The sequence below is a fragment of the Camelina sativa genome, chromosome 20 (assembly GCF_030686135.1).
Source record: "Camelina sativa cultivar CO46 ecotype springtype chromosome 20, ASM3068613v1".
Classification (NCBI taxonomy): Eukaryota; Viridiplantae; Streptophyta; class Magnoliopsida; order Brassicales; family Brassicaceae; genus Camelina; species Camelina sativa.
In genome coordinates this window covers 29,793,418-29,814,563 of record NC_141899.1, presented here as the reverse complement: position 1 = coordinate 29,814,563, position 21,146 = coordinate 29,793,418, and the positions used below count along the sequence as shown (strand labels likewise).

The window sequence follows — 21,146 nt, the reverse complement described above, 5'->3', positions numbered from 1 at the left end:
CCAAAAAAAAAAAATATATATATAAGTTATTTTTTTTATGGTAAAATTTGATATAAAAAATTTAGAAAACGTTTTCTGCTGTTCTGAAAATTTAAGATGATGTATTTTAATATTTTGTACATGTTATATTAAATTCAGGAATAGTTTCTGTTCTAAATAGTTTAAGGGCCGGAAATACTGAATTTTACAAAATTCAGAATTTGTATTCTACGGTTTACTCTATGTTCTAAACGTTTTAGTATAATTTTTCTACGGTTTACTCTATCCTCTGAAATCATTAGAATATGTTTTATTCTTTTTACTCTATCTCTGAGAAAATTAGTTGACATCTACTACGGAAAAGTAGATTGTATACTCTGAAACTTTTAGTGATTGCTAAATATAGAAAGTGAATATGTGGAATAGGAAACTGAATATTTATCTAATAATTAGGTAAAATCGTAATAATTTGTTAAGATTGTGTTCTACAAAATTTAGAAATAGTTTTCTAATGATTTTAGAAATTTTTAAAACAACCCTAATAACAACCCTAATCGTTTTCGTTTAGTGGTGTGTTAAACCGTTTTTTCCCATTTCTTTTCACCATTTTCGAGCCATGGCAATGCACATCTATGTTAAGAGTGGAGAGTGGAGATTGTTTGACAATCATGAGTGGAGGTTTATTATTGATGAAGACAATCGTGGAAGATTACTAACTTTGGAATCGAGTACAACACATGAAGAATAGAAGATTATGGTTTCGGAAGCCTATGGAGTAGAGCCTAGTATGGTTGATATGGAGCTAAGTTTTTTACCCACAGATCTTAGTGCTGATTGTCCTCCTGTCGTTATGATGAATAATAGTCAGGTCACAAATTTTCTTTCATACTATAAAAAGAAGAAAATAGTAAATTTGTGTGTGACATTCAAAGGTGGTGTTGAGGATGTTGGGAGCAAAGTCATATTGGATTTGAATAAAGAACCAGGGGTTTCAAGTGTTGAAGATGGCGATGGTAGACCGAATGAAAACCTTTATACATTTGTGGGTACTGATGATGCCAAACGGAGGGATGTTTTAGGGAAGAAAACATCCGACGAAAACACCGGTTATGGTGTTGGAACGTCGTTGAAAGGTGTGAGCGTAAGGAAGGGTCAATATTTCAAAAGCAAGGAAGTGTTACAAGCAACAATGGAGTTGTATGCTATGAGGTACAACTGTGACTGTAGGGTTACGAAATCTGATATAATAGTATTCTGGTGTATACGCTGGATAGAGGATGTTTGCAAATGGAGTCTTCGTGCTGAGTGTTTAAATGGGTCTACGTATTTCAAGATAAACAAGTTTGTGGGGGACCATACTTGTGCTCTTTCGAAGAAGAAGAAATTTTGTAGGACACCTTCAGCTAAAACAATTGGACATCTCATTATGCAGAATTATGAGGGTGTATTGGAAGGGCCTAAACCGAATGATATCATTAATATTATTCGTACAGAGTATGGTTGTGATTTAACTTACTCTCAGGCATGGGAGTCTCGCGAGTATGCAGTGAATGAAGTTAGAGGAATCCCTGAGAAGAGTTATGGTAAAATACCAAAATACTTGTACATGATACAAGAAGCGAATCCGGGTACCTATACAAATTATGAAGTTGATTGCGACAGTAGATTCAAATATCTGTTTATGTCTTTTGGTCAGTCAATAAGAGGATTTTACAAGGGAATGAGGAAAGTTATTGTGGTTGATGGAACATTTTTGAAGAACAAATACAAAGGAGTTCAACTAGTTGCTACAGCAGTAGATGGGAACTCTAATTTGTATCCAATAGCATTTGGAATTGCTGATTCTGAGAATGATTCTTCATGGGCGTGGTTTTTTGAGCAACTAAAGGTTGTTATTGGAGATGAGAAAGATTTATCTTTCATTTCAGATAGGCATGTGTCAATTAGCAAATCACTTGATAAAATCTATCCATTGTCTACTCATGGTATTTGCATCCACCACTTGATTGGTAATGTTATTACATATCACAAGGGAAGGGGTGTGGCTGATTTGGTTTTAAGAGCGTCTATAGCTTATAGAGTTGCTGAGTTTCAAAAAAGTTTTGGAGACATTTGCAACATCAGTCCTGCGATTGGAGAGTACCTAGAGGATGCTGAGGTTAAAAAATGGGCTCGATGCCATTTCCCTGGATACAGATATGACCAGAACACAAACAATGCTGCAGAGTCGATCAATTCAGCTTTGAGATCACCTAGAGAGTATCCAGTAATCCCTTTACCAGACAGCATCAGAGAGATGTTAACACGCTGGTTTTTTGAGCGAAGAGAATTAAGTGCTAAGCAGAAAGATCCTTTAACTGTTAAGGTGGAGAAAAAGATGTCAAGAAGAATAGTGAAAGATAAATACTTTAAAAGTTATCCGATTGGAAAAAACATAATACAGGTCAAAGCGCATGGGGTAGACTTTGTGGTTGACTTGGAGAGAAGGACATGTACATGTGGGAAGTTCTAAATGGGCAAACTCCCTTGCAGACACGCCATCAAAGGAGCTTTTGATATAGGCAATGATCTATATCCATATGCTGATGATATGTATAGTACTACCAGTTGGAGAGAGTACTATGAGGAGACTGTTAATCCAATAGGTATTCCAGAGAACGAATGGGGCGTCCCTGACCATGTTGAGGCTGCAAAATTTTTACCACCTGAAGCAAGAAGACACCCTGGTAGACGAAGGAAACGAAGACATGAAACGGTGGAAGACAAGATAAGAGCGTCTCAACAATCACAATCGTCAAAGAGACACAAGTGTAGCCGTTGTGGTAAAGAAGGACACAACCGATCAACATGTGATGTCCCAATATAGGTAAGGTGACTTGTTTTATTCTTTGTTATGATTTTAAACCATTCCCAGTTTATTTTTCAAGAAGACACCCTGGTCGAATTTTTCATTTCTAGTTTTTGTTTAAACTCTACTCTTGAGTTGTCAAGACTGGCTTATACATTTCATTATTCCCAATTTATAGTTGATTTATTCATTTCTACCTTTTGTTTAAACTTTATCATACACAAACATATTCGGCAAAAAAATTATGATCATTGTGATAGGTTAACAAACCATAATTTGATGGTGAAGGTCAAAAGGGAAAAAAGCAAACAAAGTTCAAAAAAAACAAAAAAAAAACATGATCATGTTCATACGCTCATCCTAGTAATTTGCTGCATCCAGAGCATGCACAATATCACTAAGATCACCATCATCTTCTTATTGCTGACTTTTGCTTCAGCCAAAGCATCCTCTATCTTCTCAAATATCTTCTTTTCCATCTTCTCATAAAATATTTTCTCAAACTCCAATCTCTCAGTTTGAAATCTTTCAGGTGCTTCTCAAACTCAACATTCTTTGCAGTCAGTGTCTCTATCTCGTTGACTAAAGCCTCATCAACCCATTTAAAGGTGTGATCATCGTTCCTAAGCTACAAGAATCCCAACTGTTATAATCAAAAATTTAAAATATACAAAACGTGTAAACAAATCAATTTACCTTGTTTGATGCAGCAAATCCACAACGATAGTATCTCCGGTAAGGATTGGGATCAGACTTTGATATAAGTGCTATAATTCCTTCCCCGCACCAACATCTCCTTGGAACACCAATCACTCTTACTCTTGAACGGGAACTATTTGATCCAGTCGAATTGCTTGATACATTGCTCATCTTCTTCTCGCAATCGATAGGGTACTAGGTCGATATTAGGTTTCTTTGAATTTGGGATTTATGTGTTTCTTTGTAAAGAATCGGGTTAAGTTTATAATTTATGATTAGCTCTCAAACCAAATTAAAGAAACTCGGTTTGGTTTTAAACGACATTAAAGGAAGTGAGATTTTGGTATTAAACAAAATTTAAGAAATTCCGGTTTGGTATTAAGCCAGACTTAAAAGTATGTTTATTGGTTTGATAGAATTGGTGAAAAAACCATCGACATCCTAAAGAGATGAAACAAAAAATCATATCATATATTAAGCTAAAACAAAAATCATATCATATATTAAGCTAAAACAAAAAACAGAAATCATATCATATATTAAGCGAAAACAACAAAAAAACCAAAGTCATATCATATATTAAGCTCAAACAAAAAACAAAAATCATATCATATATTATGCTAAAACAAAAAAAACCAAAGTCATATCATATATTAAGCTAAAACAAAAAAAAACCAAAGTCATAGAATGTGTCAAACTAAAGACATAGTAAAAAAGATGAAACAAATCAGTCAATTTCGATATGGTGAGACTCAGACTTTGGAGGGACATAGTTCTTCATACGCTCAAGTAATATTGGATCCTTTGCAGCTTCCCACAGATCGACAGCAATCTTCAAGCGCGCTTATTTTATGTTCTCATCGCTCATCAAATCCAAACTTAGAGATTGCATATGACACTCAATGTATTTCAATGCATAGACCCCGCAATCGCTATGCGACTTATTCAAATCGGAGAGCATCTTCATGTCTATGATTTCATATTGGTGTCAAAAGAGATGCTTTTCCATTCACCTTTGCATTAATTTCTTTCAAAATCCTTGGGATGGACGTTGCGAAACACTCGACATACCTTCTATTCTTGTGTCCAGCACAGTCAAAGACTTCAACAGTTCTTAAGACAAAGTTAACGCAAACAGAAATCCAGTGGTTGCTGTTGATGCAAATCAGAGCGTATATCCTGTCAACATCTGTACCCCATTGTTTTCCTATCTTTCCGTGAGAAGAAAACTCACCATTAGCATACTCGAGAAGTCTACTATCCCATTTGTGCTGCCGCTTTGTCTTCAAGTACTTGGTGTATTCCACTTTGATTCTCTCACTGAACATGCCATTCATGAAACCAACACGGTCTGACTTCATTTGACCTAAAGATGTTTTCTCCCGGAATAAGTACATCATCGCATCCCTTTCCTTGAAAACAAATAAAAGTGAAATTTAAATTTAACCATGGTAAAATAATGAACAAATTAAGTATTGAAAAAGTCAAGTTTATACTCACTTGATTGTGCAGCCACTTGTAGTGAGTAATGACACGGTCGAGCACTTCATGATTAATTACCGATGGACCCAACTTAAGTTGCTCGTGACTGCGGAAAAAAAATAGTAATATGTAAGCTAAAATTTTTAAAATCTGGACAATTATAAAAAAATAGTAATTTGTAAGAACACGTACCTATGATTCCTTTGCCATGCTTCCAAAGCATTCCATCTAACTTCGGAAACGAAAACCAAATCAGCATCCTCGTCATACTTTCCCGCATCTATTGGAGGATCAACTCCAGGTACACATGGTTTTTGCGAAAGATGTCCTACTGTTTTCGCTAAGAAATCTTAAGTGCCCAATAAATCCTGACTTTCAATATTAAGGTCTATGGCCCCCGATTTGGTGAACAAATCATCGAAAAGAAAGTTATCTTCCTGTCAATGAAAAGAACAAACAAAGTTTAATGTTTACAAACAAATAAATCCAAACAAAGTTTAATGATTACAATACAATACATAAGTTCACAAAGACAATTACAATACTTAAGTTTACAATTAGCCGAATAATTTCAAAAAACTTACAAAGCCGAATGTTTAAAAAAAAACAAAAAAAAACATAACCGATTTCCAAAACATTAAAACGAAGACAACATTTTACCAAGTTACTTTTTACGTACCAAACTTTTTGGTTGAACGGATGGTGATTTCCCCTGTTTCAAAAATAAGAATCAATAAGTTTGACAAAATCATTACATATACAACACCAAAGCATATAAATTATTTATTGACTTACCACATCTTTTGGTTTAAAGGATGATGGTGTGGCTTGTGTCGAAGTTGATGCTATAGTCGATAGTATCTCCTTCACTTCTGATACATCCTCCTCCACCTTCTTCAATCGCTGGCTTATTTCTTCCTTAAAAGGCTTGAAAGAAGCTTCAAACATACCTTTAATGAATGACTTTATTTCTTCATCAAAACCATGAGTGAACGACGTTGCGGCTCGCTGACATAGGAGTTGCATTTTTCGACTCTCTGCACCATGATCAATCTGCTTCGTCTTTCTCTTCTTCGTGCTTGATGCTCCCACATTTACATCTTCCTTCTTCTCGGTACTCTCCAACCCAGACAATTGATTGTCTCCATCACTTTCCTTTTCAACATGATCATCTTCGTTTACAACCTCCTCTATCTTCTCTTCTTCAACATCATTAGATTCAACATGACCCCACTCATGGTCTCTAAAATCGTAACCAGATCGCACCAAGTCGTTTACGTTTTTGACTCCCACATCATCGATCTCATCACGCCTAAAAAACTTTATATCATCGATTATGTCAAAATTTCCTGACCTCGAGATGTATGGATAGACGATATCCTACCAAAAAAACAGTAACAAAAATTTTGGTTAAGCAATAGTAAAAAAACAGAACCATATTCAGACCATGACAATTAAAGAAGAATAGAGAAAATTAATTACTAACCTTTGGTCCAAACGATTGCTCTATGATGATAATGTCTTGATAAGACACTTTTGCAGCTCCCTTCCAGTTATAACATCTAGCACCGTTTGTGAATTCCTTGTTGATCTTTTCTCCCAACAACTCTCCAACCACTGGAATTGCTTCCATAACCCATACTTGAAGTGCAAAGGAGAAGCCATTAAGAATATAACTGTTGGTCTTCTTCAACTCCTTTCTTGTGTCCATGATCGAGGTCACAAGGTAGTCAAAAGAATGCAAACCCCAAGGATAAGCTCTCAACTTATCAAAATCCATCACCAACTTGATGTATGAGAGAGGGATCTTTTTCTTCTCGTCCTTAGCCATTACCAAACCAGCTATGACGCACACATATACAAATCTTAGCTTGTCATCAGGTTCCCACTTGGGAGCTTCTACTAGGTGCACATCCATCAGCCGCTTAATGGTAATCTCCCCATCTCTCTTCAATAGTCTAGCCCAAAAACCTTTATCCTTCTTCCAACTGTCTTTATTCCAAGATTTCAAATCTAACCTGAAATCATCCTTGCTTTAGCGGATAACCGATCGGATTTTGGTTCGGATCAGTTTAAAACTAAAATCCAAATTACACTCAATATAAAAACCAATCGGTTTTAACAGAGAAACCAAAATCGATCCAAATCGATTTTTTTTGGATCGGTTTAGATTGGTTTGTTCGGTTTCGGATTATATGCCCAGGACTATTAAATACTTCAACAACAACGCTAATATTTTTCAAAAAAAAAGAATAAGAAAAAACAACGTTAATATGAAATTGATTATAAAAAATTAAATGAATATACGTAAGAGTCTGGTTTTGATGTAACGTACAGCCACAATAAAATTCAGGAACTAATAAATCATCCTATGTGTGAAACAGTTTGCTGAGAGTCTATTTGGGTTCCAAACAGTGGCGGACCCAAGAAAAAAATTAAGGGGGTCAATTTTATAAAAAAAAATGTATTCGTGTTATAGGGGAAAATCAAACTCGGTTATTGGGGGTCAACCTAGAGGGTGGGACAAACCAATTTTGCTACTCATACTTACATGATTTACATACAAAAATAATTATTTTACTCTTTTAGGGGGGGTCAGTTGACCCTCTACCTCCTACATAGGTCCGCCATTAGTTCCAAACTTTGAGAAAAATTAGGGTTGACAGCCTTGCAATAACAATTTATGTTTTTTTCCCTTTTACCCGATCATATTTCAAGCAGGATCATCCATTTTCAATTTTAATAGTATTCAAAAATATAAATGTGAGTTCAGCCTCAAAGACGGAGTACAATAAATTAAATCTTCATAACCTTTTGTTTGGATACATACATGATAGGGTTAGAACTTCAAACAACAATATTCTTGCACCAAGCAATATAAACATAATATTTACCTCTTCAGCATCTTATCTAGAAGTAGTTGGTTTGAATTAGTCGTTTGTTTTGTTGTTTGATTCAGTCAGTTTGAATAAGTCTTGTGTTCCTGAGATGTAGGAGGCAAATCCAAGTTGTTTCAGTTTTTTAGGATCCACTTTGTTGAGCCCTTTGGTCTATTTAAAGAGACAAAGTAGCATTCTCAAGTTTTAATAAGTACAACGAGTATTTTCAGTTCTTTTGAGAGTTTTGGTCTGTGCTACATTTAATAAGTAGTATCAAAGCCATTCAGAAAATGGGTTTTAGATCAAATCAGAGAGTGAGAATGAGTGATAAGGAGGTTAGCATTCCAAAGTTTGATGGTAACTATGAGCATTGGACAATGCTAATGGATAGAGTTGTCAAAATGGGCTGTCCACGTCTATTCTGATCCGTCCAATATTGACCATTTGGATGAAGGACACATAATTGATCATGTCCATTAACGACCATGCCTATTAAAGACCATGCTTTTATGGGCTGTCCATGGGTGTCTATTGGTCAGAATATAACAAATTATGTTAAATGAAAAAAATGAACACATATTTCTAAACACAAAAATGTCTAACCACAAATGTCTAACATATCCAAAGATAAATTTGACACAAATGTTTAAAGTCTAAACATAAATATCCAAAGACATTTGAACACAAATGTTAAAGGTACATAATCCAAAAGAATAAACACAAATGTCTAAACACAAAAGTCTAGAATGTTTCAAACACAATGACACAAAGGTTTCAAACTCTTTCTCTTTCATTTTCTTCTTTAGCAAACTCATATGGATCAACAATCTCTTCAAAACCTTGAAACTAATTTCTAGCGCAAATTAGAGCTTGGACATTAGAAGGAAGGAGTGAACTTCGATACTTGCTTAAAACCCGACTTCCAATGCTGAACGATGATTCTGCAGCTATAGTCGTAATAGGGATGCTAAGGATGCCACAAGCCATAGAAGACAGTTTTTGAAAGCGGCTTGTATTGTCCTTCCTATATTTCAAAACATCCATGCTCTTAAATGCCATTATGTTCAAAACTGGTTCATCCAAGTACTTCTCTAGTACTGACTTACCATTAGCACCAACTGTTTGGGAGATGAAAGCATAAAATCCCTGGAAATGTATAAAAACATAAGACATTCAAATCATGATTTAAAACAGATCATGAATGTTACAGCAGTTTGAATCTCAAACCAGAAGATGAATCAACAGAGCTCTAAAAATAGATCACAAAAGCAAGTGTTGTAGCAGTATAAGAACAGAAGCAAAACACATACACATACAAGTACATTTTCCTCTAGTTTGTGTGTTTATCATGTAGTGTCAATTCGCACAAACCACTCATTATCACACGTAACAGAAACAGCTCAAAACAGATCACACAAGCAGCTCAATACAAATCACCAAACAATTCAAAACACAATCAATACAAAAACTTATCACAAGACAAATTCATGATTGAAGCAATTTGAACAGAACACTTACATCATATCCAGGAAGAATATTTTGCTCCAATGTGTTTGACTTTGAATTTCCTGCTCCGTTTTATTTTGTTGGATTCTTTTTATAAACATCAAAAGCTTCTTCAGCTTTTTACGCAAATGATCTACCCTTGCATTACTAGTTGAAAAATCTAAGGTATTGAAGCAATACTCTATATAAGTAAACTTCAATCTAGGATCAAAGTCCGCAGCTAAAACAAGTATGTCACTATGTTCCTCCCAATACTTGTCAAATTTCTCCTTCATACCTTTCACCATCTCACAAATAACGTCGTCATAAGAGTACTCCTGAGGTTTCAACCAAGTTTTATTTTTTTATACTTGATTGAAATACAAATTAGCAGTTGGATAAGATGAACTAGAGATCATATTCGTCATCTCTGCAAATGGGGTCAACAACTCAAATATCAACTTTGCTCTTGTCCACTCTACATCAGAAGGGAAATATTGATAACTTGTATCAATCCCTGCAAGATGGCGAAGTGCTTCCTTGTACATGATTGCTCTTGAGGGCATAAGGTGAGTTGAGTTCCACCTAGTTGATACATCCAAAAGCAGTCCATCCCTAGCATCAATTCCCATGGTTTCCACAAATGTTTGAAAGGACTGTTCTCTAGACTCACTCACTCTCACAAACTTAACACTATCCTGGATTTTCTCTAGAGAACCATCAATCACTTCTAATGCTTTTTGCACAATCAAATTCAAGATATGTGCAGCACATCTCATTTGAAAGAACTCTCCATTACACACCAAAATTTTCCTAAGCTGCCTATTGAGAATTTTTTGCATGTTTTCATTTGATGAAGCATTATCAACAGTAATTGTAAATACTCTCTTCTCTAATCCCCATTGCACACCAAAAATTTGTGGCTATTCCAGCACCGGTATGTGGAGGAGGAAATGCACATAATGATAAGATTTTTATCTTCAAGTTCCATCCACTATCAATTTAATATGCAGTCAAAAACATGTAACCTTCTATCGTTATTGCATTCCAAAAATCTGTTGTTAAACAAAATCTAACTGAAATTTCATCCAAGATCTTTCTAAGCTTATGTTTCTCTTTCTCATAGGTCTTTAAGCAATCAGCCGCTGCAGTATTACTTGACCAAAACTCTATGCTGGAATTTTCATATTGAAAAGCCTCCCTAATTCTTCTGTACTCAACGAAAGAGTAAGGCAAATCATGTTCAATGATTGCCAATCCTATCATCTCCCTAAAAACAATCATATCTAACTTCCTTTCACATGAATGAGTGCTTCCTGGATTCTTTAAGAATGTATTCAAGTGACGTAAGAGAGTAGTGGTGCCATTTCTATGAAGATTAATGCAATAAGTATGCTCGCATTAGGTGCATCTAACATTACTCTTACCATCATACAATTTATCTCCAATAATTTTAAAACTCTTCCAATACTTTGACCTTTTACATTTACCTCTAGTCTTGACAGTCATGCTTTCAGCCGTACTCACTAGTGAATCTAGTTCTACAGGTTCCTCTTCATGCAGATTCATATCCTGATCGAGCATCTCATCCGCACTCACATAATCATCTTCAAGGTTCATAGTATCATCCATCTGAAATAACCAAAATCCATAAAAACTTAGCAAATCCACTTATATGTCGCTACAAATTTCAAACCATCATAAGATTTTAAGAAGACCCAGTTTCAATCTAATTCAAGAAAACCCATTTTCAATCTAATTCAAGCTAACCCAGTTTCAATCTAATTCAAGCAAACCCAGATACAAAGAAGTTAAGTTAAATTGGAGAAAACAATCTTACCACTGGAGCAATGTTCTTGTGTTTGTCTCTTTCCTCTGGTACGAACGGAGTGAGTAGAAGAGCTTCAAGGTCGAAGAGAAAAAGAGCTTCGAGGTGGAAGAGAAGAAGACCTTCGAGGTCGAAGAGAAGAAGAGTTTTAAGGAGAAGAAGAGCTTCAAGGTCGAGGAGAAGAAGAAGAAATCGATTTTCTGTTTTTAATTTTTTCCCCAAATCGATTTTGACCTAGCTTTTTAAGTGTTATGGGCTGCCCATTGTCCATATCGTCCATCCATTTTTGTACGTGGGTAATAAAGTGGATCAAGATCATCTAGACCCGCTCCAAATATGGGCTTGTCCATGACCTGTCCATAATGAATTAGACATAGGCGGACCATTAGTAATGGAGAACATGCTAAGGTCGAAAGAATGGTGGAATCTTATCGAGACGGGGATCTCAAGACCGGAGAGAAACATGATCTTGTTCGGACCGCAAAGAACAGAGCTTGTAGAGATGAATCTGAAGGATCTCAAAGTGAAGAATTATCTATTTGCTTCAATGGATCAGATGATCCTTAAGACCATCGCTAAGAAAGACAGCTCAAAGGACATATGGGATTCCATGAAGACGAAGTACCAAGGAAATCTCCGGATTCAGAGTGCTCAACTACAGGGATTGAGGAGGAATTTTGAAGTGTTGGAGATGAGAGAAGAAGAAACAATCACGAAGTATTTCTCTCGTGTGATGGTGGTAGCTAATAACATGAGGGTGATGGCGGAAGATACGCCAGATGCGAAGGTTATTGAAAATCTTAAGAACGCTTGCAGAGAGATTCACGTATGTGGTTTGTGCTATTGAGGAATCCACGGACATCAAGAAGCTCTTGGTGGATGAGTTGCAGAGTTCTCTCTTGGTGCATGAAAAGAATATGCGCAAAACAATGTGTGAGGAGCATGCTCTTAAGGTTGAGGGTCAAAGAAGAGGTCATGGAGGTTACCAAGGCCGAGGAAGAGCATACCGAGGCGGCTAATCTGGTAGAGGTGGTAGAGTTTGAGAAGATTTTGACAAAAGCAAGATAGAGTGCTCTAAGTGTCATAGAATTGGGCATTTCAAGAATGAGTGTCCAAGCTGGGAGAAGAATGCAAACTACGCTGAGCTAGAATAAGCTGTGTTGCTGATGGCATACATTGAGCTGAACAAAGCAGAGGACAAGCATGTGTTGTTTCTTGACTCTGGTTGCAGCAATCACATGTGTGGTACCAAGGCGTGGTTCACAGAGTTTGACAATACGTTCCGTAAAAACATTAAACTCGGCGACAACAGGAGCCAGTAAAAACTTAGGTCTGACGAGGAGCCAACATTATGGCATGCAGACTTAGGTCTGACGAGGAGCCAGTAAAAACTCAAGGTTTAGACCTATGGGTAAAAGAAAGTCCAAAAGTCGAGAGCAAATAATGCCTGGAGCGTGACTTTCCGTAGATCGGTCAGAGGAGTGCAGGCCGTGGAGACGGTTGCACGAGAGTCCTTGGCTGATGGTTATTCGAGATTCGAGGATGAATCTATGTTGGTGGGGGAGAATTATAATACCCGCAAACCAAAACTGTGCGTTTTGGGGGAGGGTGTCGATCGACGCCAAGGGGGTGTCAGTCGACACCATTGTTTTCTGGTTCGACCAGTTCGATTTAATTATCGATTTGGACCGGTTTGGTTTAAGGAAACCATTGAACCGAGATATAAAAGGGAGAAATCGACCTAAGGTCGTGTTATGTTTTTGTCTCACGCCACTTTGAGAGAAAACAAAGAGAAAGTGTGTTCTTGAGCTTTTTGGTGATTTCTGGGTGATTGGTTGGCTTTTCTTGGGAGATTTGAATCTAGGAAGAAGCTAGAAGGTTGCTGGGAGTGTGGGATTTGTCATTGTTTGTCAGATTCTTCCTGCAGTGAGGTGAGTGCATGACCATGGCTAATCTAAGCCTGTGATTCCTTGTTCTTGCTTGTTTGTTGCTGTGTTTGTGTGTTTTTCTTGTTGGGATTGATTGCTACAGGTTCCTACGGATGTATAAGGCTTGGGTCTCGAATATTGGACGATTTGGTGAAGTTTGGAAGCGAGATTTGACTCTCGGCTTCGCGGTTGCAGAGGGAGTGTCGATCGACACCAATTGGTTTCTGTCGACACTAGTGAAGCAGCATCGATCGACACTGTGGGGTAATATCTTTGATCTTTAAAAATATTACACTTTTTATGACTTTTTTTTATAATAGAATCGTCATTTTTAATAAATATTGAGTTTGTGAAAATATTTATTCATAAACGTTTCTGAAAATTTTTTAATTTATTTTATAATAGATTTATAAATTATACATAAATGAATGATAGAATAATAGTGTATATCTTCAAACTTATGTAATTTCATAAATTTAAAACGACAAATATGTAAGAACGTTTTATTATATTACCTTTATTTGTAAAAATCATACTCGCCAAAGATAAAACTTACGATTTATTAAAAATTTACAAATTTGAAATAATAAAGATGGAAATAATTATTGTTTGAAAGAAAAAATAACATATCTCAATTAATATATATATATATATATATATATATATATAATTAGTTAAAAGGATGATTATCTTCATGAGTATATTTATTATGAACTTTAAGTGATAAAGATGAAAATGAATATATTTTGGTTATCTTTTAAATAAAATAAAAAGATATTTATCAGAATTTTACATAATCGATACGATTAAGATGTAAATAAGTATTGTTTAAATAAGTAAGTTAACATATATAAGAGATATATATGTTATATATTTACACATATCTATTATTATAAATACATAAATTTTATATTATCAATTAATTTTATAAATTTAGGAATATATAGCAATCTCTAAGTTTATATATATAGACGTCGGTTAGAGTATATGATTAATATCCAACTCTCGAATATATTCTAAGGTTCTTAAAAATTTCTCTTCATTCAATGCTTTTATATGTTTGACAATCTAATTTTGATTATAATTACTGGATTTGTTTAGTGCAGGTTATATTATGGTCATGTATTCTCCAACTGATCATGTTTCACGTTTAAATCCTTCAAAATACGAATGAAAAATCCGGGTTAGAATCTTGTGTTTATTGGAAGAAAAATCTCTCCAACTTCTGGGTGCTCGTGATGGTGGTATGGTACTCATGATGACAGGACGCTACTTCTGGGTGCTCGTAGTCTTCGTCGTAGTCCTTCTTCCCTTCACTCGGAGTTTAATGCTTTGCTTTGGGCTATGGAGTCTCTTCGGGCGGCTGGGATTGATTGTCAAAATTTTCAGTCAGATAGCGCAGAATTGGTGGCGATGGTGCAGGCTACGGATGACTGGCCAGCTTTTACACATCTATTGGAAGATTTTCACTCCCTTCGATCATCTTTCCCTTCCTTCTCTCTGACCAAGATCCCGCGATTGTCAAACGTCCGTGCAGATCGTCTAGCTCGCTCCTCTAGACCTTTGGTTTCTGAAGTCGCATTTGTAAACTCGTTCGCTCCAGTTTGGGCAACCAACCTTGGAGTTTCTTTTTAATTTATTTAAATGTTTGGTTGGAAAAAAAAAAAAAAAAAAATCTCTCCAACTTGGTTCAACCAATCGGTAAACTATTGTGAATATGCCTAAATCAGACGATTCTTTGATAGATAATAATGAGAATATGCTTCTCAGAGATGAGAGAAACTATAACCGTGATGACCAAAAAGGATTTCGACAGGTTCTTAAGTATGTCAACCGATGAGCAAAAAAATATCTACCTAGAAATAATTGATGTTGTGTATCGAAACAAGGGAGGTATGTTTTTTGTTCATGGATTTGGTGGTACTGGAAAAACATTCTTGTGGAGTATTCTTGGCGATGATATTTGATCTATGGATGATATTGTTCTTAATGTTGCATCAAGTGGTATACTTGCTTTACTTATAGAAGGTGGTCGGACAGCTCATTCTACATTTAGTATACCCATCAATGTGGACGAATATACAACGTGTTCAATAGATGGTCAATCCCATCTCACCTAGTTAATTAGAGAAGCAAAGCTCATTATATTGGATGAGGCTCCAATGATGAACATATTTTGTTTCGAAACGTTGGATAGGAGTATGCGAGATATTATGAAGTGTGATCGAGTTTTTGAGGTAATGTTTTTGTTTTAGGGGGTGATTTTAGACAGATTCTACCGGTTGTGCCAGAGGTTGTGATAGGACTTCCCTAGGATAGAAACTCTGATGAAGGCTGTAGACTGATGAATGATGATGAGACTCGATGGTGATGGTGCGGAAGTGCTAATATGGTGGAGATAATGATGTGAGATCGTGAATGTAGAGGGATATGGTGATGATCAGATGTTAGAACAATGATTCGATGGAGATAGATTGTTTAGGTGGTGATATGGAATGTAACAAGTGAAGAGTTTCTGAATCACAAAGTGTATAGAAACCCAGAAATCAAGAACGCATTCAAGATATCGGATTGAGAGAAGAAAGTTCACAAACGTGTTTACAACATACTTCTTCGCTAAAAGAACAAGGAGGCGTGGCTATGGGGCTTTATAATCAACCCTAGGCTCGACACTCCAAACAACAGGAAGTTCAAAATAAAACAACAAGACGTTTTAAGGAAAACAAGAAAAACAGCAAAACATCAGGTACTGAAGTCTGGCAACTTAATACTGAAGTCTGGTGACTTAATTCTGAAGTCTGGTGACTAAAGTCTGAAGTCTGGTGACTAAAGTCTGAAGTCTGGTGACTAAAGTCTGAAGTCTGGTGACTGAAGTCTGAAGTCTGGTGACACAATACTGAAGTCTGGGGACTTGTACATTATTTCCCATTGGCAATGACTTCTAGATAACTCGACGTAGTGATCCATTTGCCTCATTAAAAACCATGCCAAGAAAACCCAGTGGGACAAAACTCAGCTATGGCAAAAAGAGTACAAACTTCACACCTAAGTTATCTAGTTATCATTACCGGGTGAAGTCTTCAAGGTGGAGATGTTAAAGACTTGGATCCTCGGTAGGTTGAATGATCCGTCAGCTATGAGTGAATGAGCTTCCTTAGCCCTCTCCTTAGCTCTTGAACGAATGATCCTTCCCACCACCTCCGGTTTCTCTGCAGCCTCTGGCTCTGTGCTTGCCACGATCATATCATCCTCCCCCTCTTCAAAAGGATTTGTCCTCAAATCGGAATCTTGAAGATCAGTCTGATATGCGTTGTCATGGATCCTCCTTATGACTTCCCTGAAAAACAAGTTAGCTACAATAATAGCATCACCCGTCTTGTGACTTGCAATGACGTGAGCCATCTTGCTAAACCTGTCAACCACAACAAAAATAGAATCTCTACCATTTCTGGTTCGAGGTAAGCCAAGAACAAAATGCATAGAAATATGAGTCAAAGGTTGAGAAGGATTCGGTAGAGGAGTGTACAAGCCGTGAGGCTGTACCTTACCCTTCGCCATTTTGCAGATATGGCACCTAGAACAAACCTTCTCAACGTCTTTCTTCATTTGAGGCCAATAGAAGTGTTCTTGCAGTCCAAGTAGAGTCTTTGACACCCCAAAATGTCCAGCTAGTCCACCTCCGTGAGCTTCTCTGATCAGCATCTCTCTCATGGATCCTCTTGGTATGCACAATCTATCCTTAAAGAACAGATATCCATCCTGTCTATAGTAGTTTTCAAAAACAAACTTATGGCATTTGCCATAGCTCTCAGCAAAATCGAGGTCAGTCTCATAAAGTCCTACTAGCTTAGAAGATAAAGTAGAAATGAGAGTGTACCTCCTGGATAATGCATCTGTGACTACATTATCCTTACCTGCACTTGGACTGAGGTTATCTTTAATGTGTCCCTTGCTCATCAGCTCTTCTTCTTGCTTCTGAAGCTCTTTAGTTTCTACTGGATTGGTGCTGTAAGCTGGTCTGTTCGATAGAGCTGAACCTGGTACCAATTCGATCTGATGCTTTATCCTGCGTAGTGGCTGCGAGCCTGGAGATATCTCTTCTGGAAACTCATCCTTGTACGCCTCTATAACCTCTATGATCTCGCGTGGAAGCTCTTCTGCTGGCTTGGTGCTGGTGAGTGTCTCTTTATACCCAAACTTGAATGTGGTCATCTCTGGCTCAAATAGCTTGTTGAACTCGCTGTGATTGATGTACAGGCTGTGAGACACTTTCTCTGTATCCTTGCGGTTCATGTGAAGCTGGTCCTTGTAGATTTCGCTGGGAGTAAGTGGTAGAAGAGTGACCTTGCGCCCTTTGAACTCAAATGACTGCTTGTTGGTGTAGCCATCTTGAAACACTCTTCTGTCGAACTGCCATGGTCTTCCCAAAAGGATATGACTTGACTTCATTGGAATGACATCACAAAGCAGCTCATCCTCATACTTCCCAATCGCTATTTTCACCATCACTTGCTGCGTGACTGTCAAAGCACCCTTGTTGTTCAACCACTGTAGCTGATAAGGTCTTGGATGTGAAGTAGTCTTGAGATTAAGCTTCTGTACCATCTCTTCACTAGCTGCATTAGTACAGCTACCACCATCGACAATCAAAGTGCAGACCTTGTCTTGAACCATACACCTGGTATGAAATAGGTTCTCACGCTGACCTCTATCATCTGGATGCATCTGAACACTTAAAGCTCTGCGTGCTACTAGCATCTCTCCCATGACTGCGGATTCTCCTTCTTCATCTAGTTCAGGCTCTGGTTCACTCTCTGAACTATCTATTGGCACAATCTCTCCTCCATCTTGAAGAAGAAACATCTTCTTGTTAGGACAGTCTCTGGAATAATGCCCCATCCCTTGGCATTTGAAACACCTGATATGACTTGTAGAGGTGCTACTCTTGGGCTTGGAATCGATTTTAACTTCCTCTTTGACTATGGTTGTCACGGGTTTGCTGTCCTGGATGAAGGCGGGTTTACTGAACTCTCTCGGCTTGGGCAGGTCAGGCGTAAATGTAGACCTCACTCCCTTTCTCTTGATCTGTGATTCAATCAGCTCTGCCTTATGTACCATTTCTTGCACATCTTCATAGTTCTGCAGCTCTATCTTGTCTTGAATCTCTCTGTTCAAACCTCCAAGAAACCTAGACATAACCATGTCTTCACTTTCCCTCAAATCAACTCTGATCATAAGTGTTTCCAGCTCCTGATAGTAGTCTCTTACAGACTTAGTCCCTTGAGTGAGACGCCTCAGCTTGTTAAGAATCTCTCTCTGGTAGTGTGTAGGCACAAACTTCTTTCTCATCTGCGTGACTAGCTGTTCCCATGTAGTGATAGCAGGCTCTCTCTGTCGATGTCTAGTAAGTCCCAACTGCTCCCACCACAACAAAGCATAACCACTGAATTCAGAGATGGCTATCTTCACCTTGTTCAGCTCATAAGTGCCTTGAATCTGAAAGTTGGATTCCATCTTCCTTTCCCAGTCTAGATAAGTTTCTGGATCATTGGTTCCATGGAAAGAAGGATACTGAATTTTAAGGTGCTTCAGCTGCTGCCTCAATGGATCATAATCCCTGCCATGATCTCTGTTTCGGTTTCTCCTCATTGTCTCTTGACTATGATCTGAAACTTCTTCTTCTTCAGAATACTCTCTATCTGACTCAATGTAGATTCGATGCCCAGCTACTTGTTCAGCTCGTCGTGGGCGTATATGTTCCCTGCCGGTTCTGCGTTGCTCTCTCTCTGTACCCTGAGTGCTTCTCCTCTGATTGAAACAAGTCTCTCTTCCCCCAGTAGGTGACTTAGCTGTTCTAATCCGTGTATGCTTGGAAGAGGTTCCTAAGTGAGCCTTTCCTTTAGCTAAACGAAGGGCCTCATTAGGACTAGGTGGTTCTGTAGAACTCTGTTCTGAAGCACTAGATGCTTGAGCTATGTCCTTGAACTGTTTCTCAAACTTGTTACTGAGCTGCTCCATCTGTTGCTGAAACTGAGTAGACATTAACTTGTTTGCTTCTGCTATTTGCTTGGACATGGCTTGATTCAAAGCTTCCATAGCCTCTGGAGATAGCTCCATTGTACCTGCAAATCAAAGAAGAAACTCGAAGTAACTTGTTCTTTGAATGAGCAAAACAAAAATAAACTCTAAGACTCTGAATTTTAAACAAGAAAAACACACGACTGCAGACCTAGTATCGAGCGACACCACAAGAGAATCGATCGACACCCAACCCTATAACGAACAAACTCGAAATAATTAAACCCTAATTGCAGTCTAATTTCGAAACAACACAAAACTAACTCCTAAACTCAAACGAATCAACAAAAACTAAACCCTATTCGATCTAGACACAAACGAATCTCAAAAATTCAAACCCTAAAACTAAATGAACGAAATTAAGCAAAAACTCAAAAGATTAGGGTTCTTAGAATCGCTTAGCCTTGGCACAGAGTTGGCTCTGATACCACATGATAGGATTTCCCTAGGATAGAAACTTTGATGAAGGCTGTAGACTGATGAATGATGATGAGACTCGATGGTGATGGTGCGGAAGTGCCAATATGGTGGAGATAATGATGTGAGATCGTGAATGTAGAGGGATATGGTGATGATCAGATGTTAGAACAATGATTCGATGGAGATAGATTGTTTAGGTGGTGATATGGAATGTAACAAGTGAAGAGTTTCTGAATCACAAAGTGTATAGAAACCCAGAAATCAAGAACGCATTCAAGATATCAGATTGAGAGAAGAAAGTTCACAAACGTGTTTACAACATACTTCTTCGCTAAAAGAACAAGGAGGCGTGGCTATGGGGCTTTATAATCAACCCTAGGCTCGACACTCCAAACAACAGGAAGTTCAAAATAAAACAACAAGACGTTTTAAGGAAAACAAGAAAAACAGCAAAACATCAGGTACTGAAGTCTGGCAACTTAATACTGAAGTCTGGTGACTTAATTCTGAAGTCTGGTGACTAAAGTCTGAAGTCTGGTGACTAAAGTCTGAAGTCTGGTGACTAAAGTCTGAAGTCTGGTGACTGAAGTCTGAAGTCTGGTGACACAATACTGAAGTCTGGGGACTTGTACATTATTTCCCATTGGCAATGACTTCTAGATAACTCGACGTAGTGATCCATTTGCCTCATTAAAAACCATGCCAAGAAAACCCAGTGGGACAAAACTCAGCTATGGCAAAAAGAGTACAAACTTCACACCTAAGTTATCTAGTTATCATTACCGGGTGAAGTCTTCAAGGTGGAGATGTTAAAGACTTGGATCCTCGGTAGGTTGAATGATCCGTCAGCTATGAGTGAATGAGCTTCCTTAGCCCTCTCCTTAGCTCTTGAACGAATGATCCTTCCCACCACCTCCGGTTTCTCTGCAGCCTCTGGCTCTGTGCTTGCCACGATCATATCATCCTCCCCCTCTTCAAAAGGATTTGTCCTCAAATCGGAATCTTGAAGATCAGTCTGATATGCGTTGTCATGGATCCTCCTTATGACTTCCCTGAAAAACAAGTTAGCTACAATAATAGCATCACCCGTCTTGTGACTTGCAATGACGTGAGCCATCTTGCTAAACCTGTCAACCACAACAAAAATAGAATCTCTACCATTTCTGGTTCGAGGTAAGCCAAGAACAAAATGCATAGAAATATGAGTCAAAGGTTGAGAAGAACTAATTGGTATATCCACGCCAAAGTCTTATATTCTTGGAGAATCAACGAGTTCTTCACGAAACAAGTTCTGCTACTTGTGGATGAAAAGGTTAGTGTCGTTAATTGAACAAGATGTTTTACTTAAATTTCAAAATTTAACAGTTCTTAATTATATATAAGGCTTCTTACACAATTGTATATAATTGTGAAGGGTGACACAATCGAAGCTGCTTTTCTACCAAATACACTCGCTAAACTCCGAAAATATATCGACAATGGTGAGTAGTATGATATTAGAAGTTTCAAAGTAATCAATC

General features: G+C 37.5%; 1 protein-coding gene and 3 pseudogenes across 1 annotated transcript; 2 read left to right on the top strand and 2 right to left on the bottom strand.

Moving 5' to 3' along the window:
* The first annotated feature begins 1,405 nt into the window (after positions 1-1,405).
* Positions 1,406-2,845, top strand: LOC147919597 (uncharacterized; annotated as a pseudogene).
* A 1,312-nt stretch (positions 2,846-4,157) lies between these two features.
* On the bottom strand, positions 4,158-4,926 carry LOC147919596 (uncharacterized; annotated as a pseudogene).
* Positions 4,927-5,358: 432 nt separating this feature from the next.
* On the bottom strand, positions 5,359-6,996 carry LOC147919595 (uncharacterized). Its single transcript, XM_087504022.1, has 4 exons — positions 6,495-6,996; positions 5,804-6,388; positions 5,688-5,720; positions 5,359-5,445 (listed from the first exon to the last, which is right to left on the bottom strand). Exons 1-4 carry the CDS (start codon positions 6,924-6,926, stop codon positions 5,359-5,361), a joined length of 1,137 nt encoding a protein of 378 aa, XP_087360148.1. The 5' UTR covers positions 6,927-6,996.
* A 1,211-nt stretch (positions 6,997-8,207) lies between these two features.
* Positions 8,208-12,243, top strand: LOC147919594 (uncharacterized; annotated as a pseudogene).
* Positions 12,244-21,146: the final 8,903 nt, after the last annotated feature.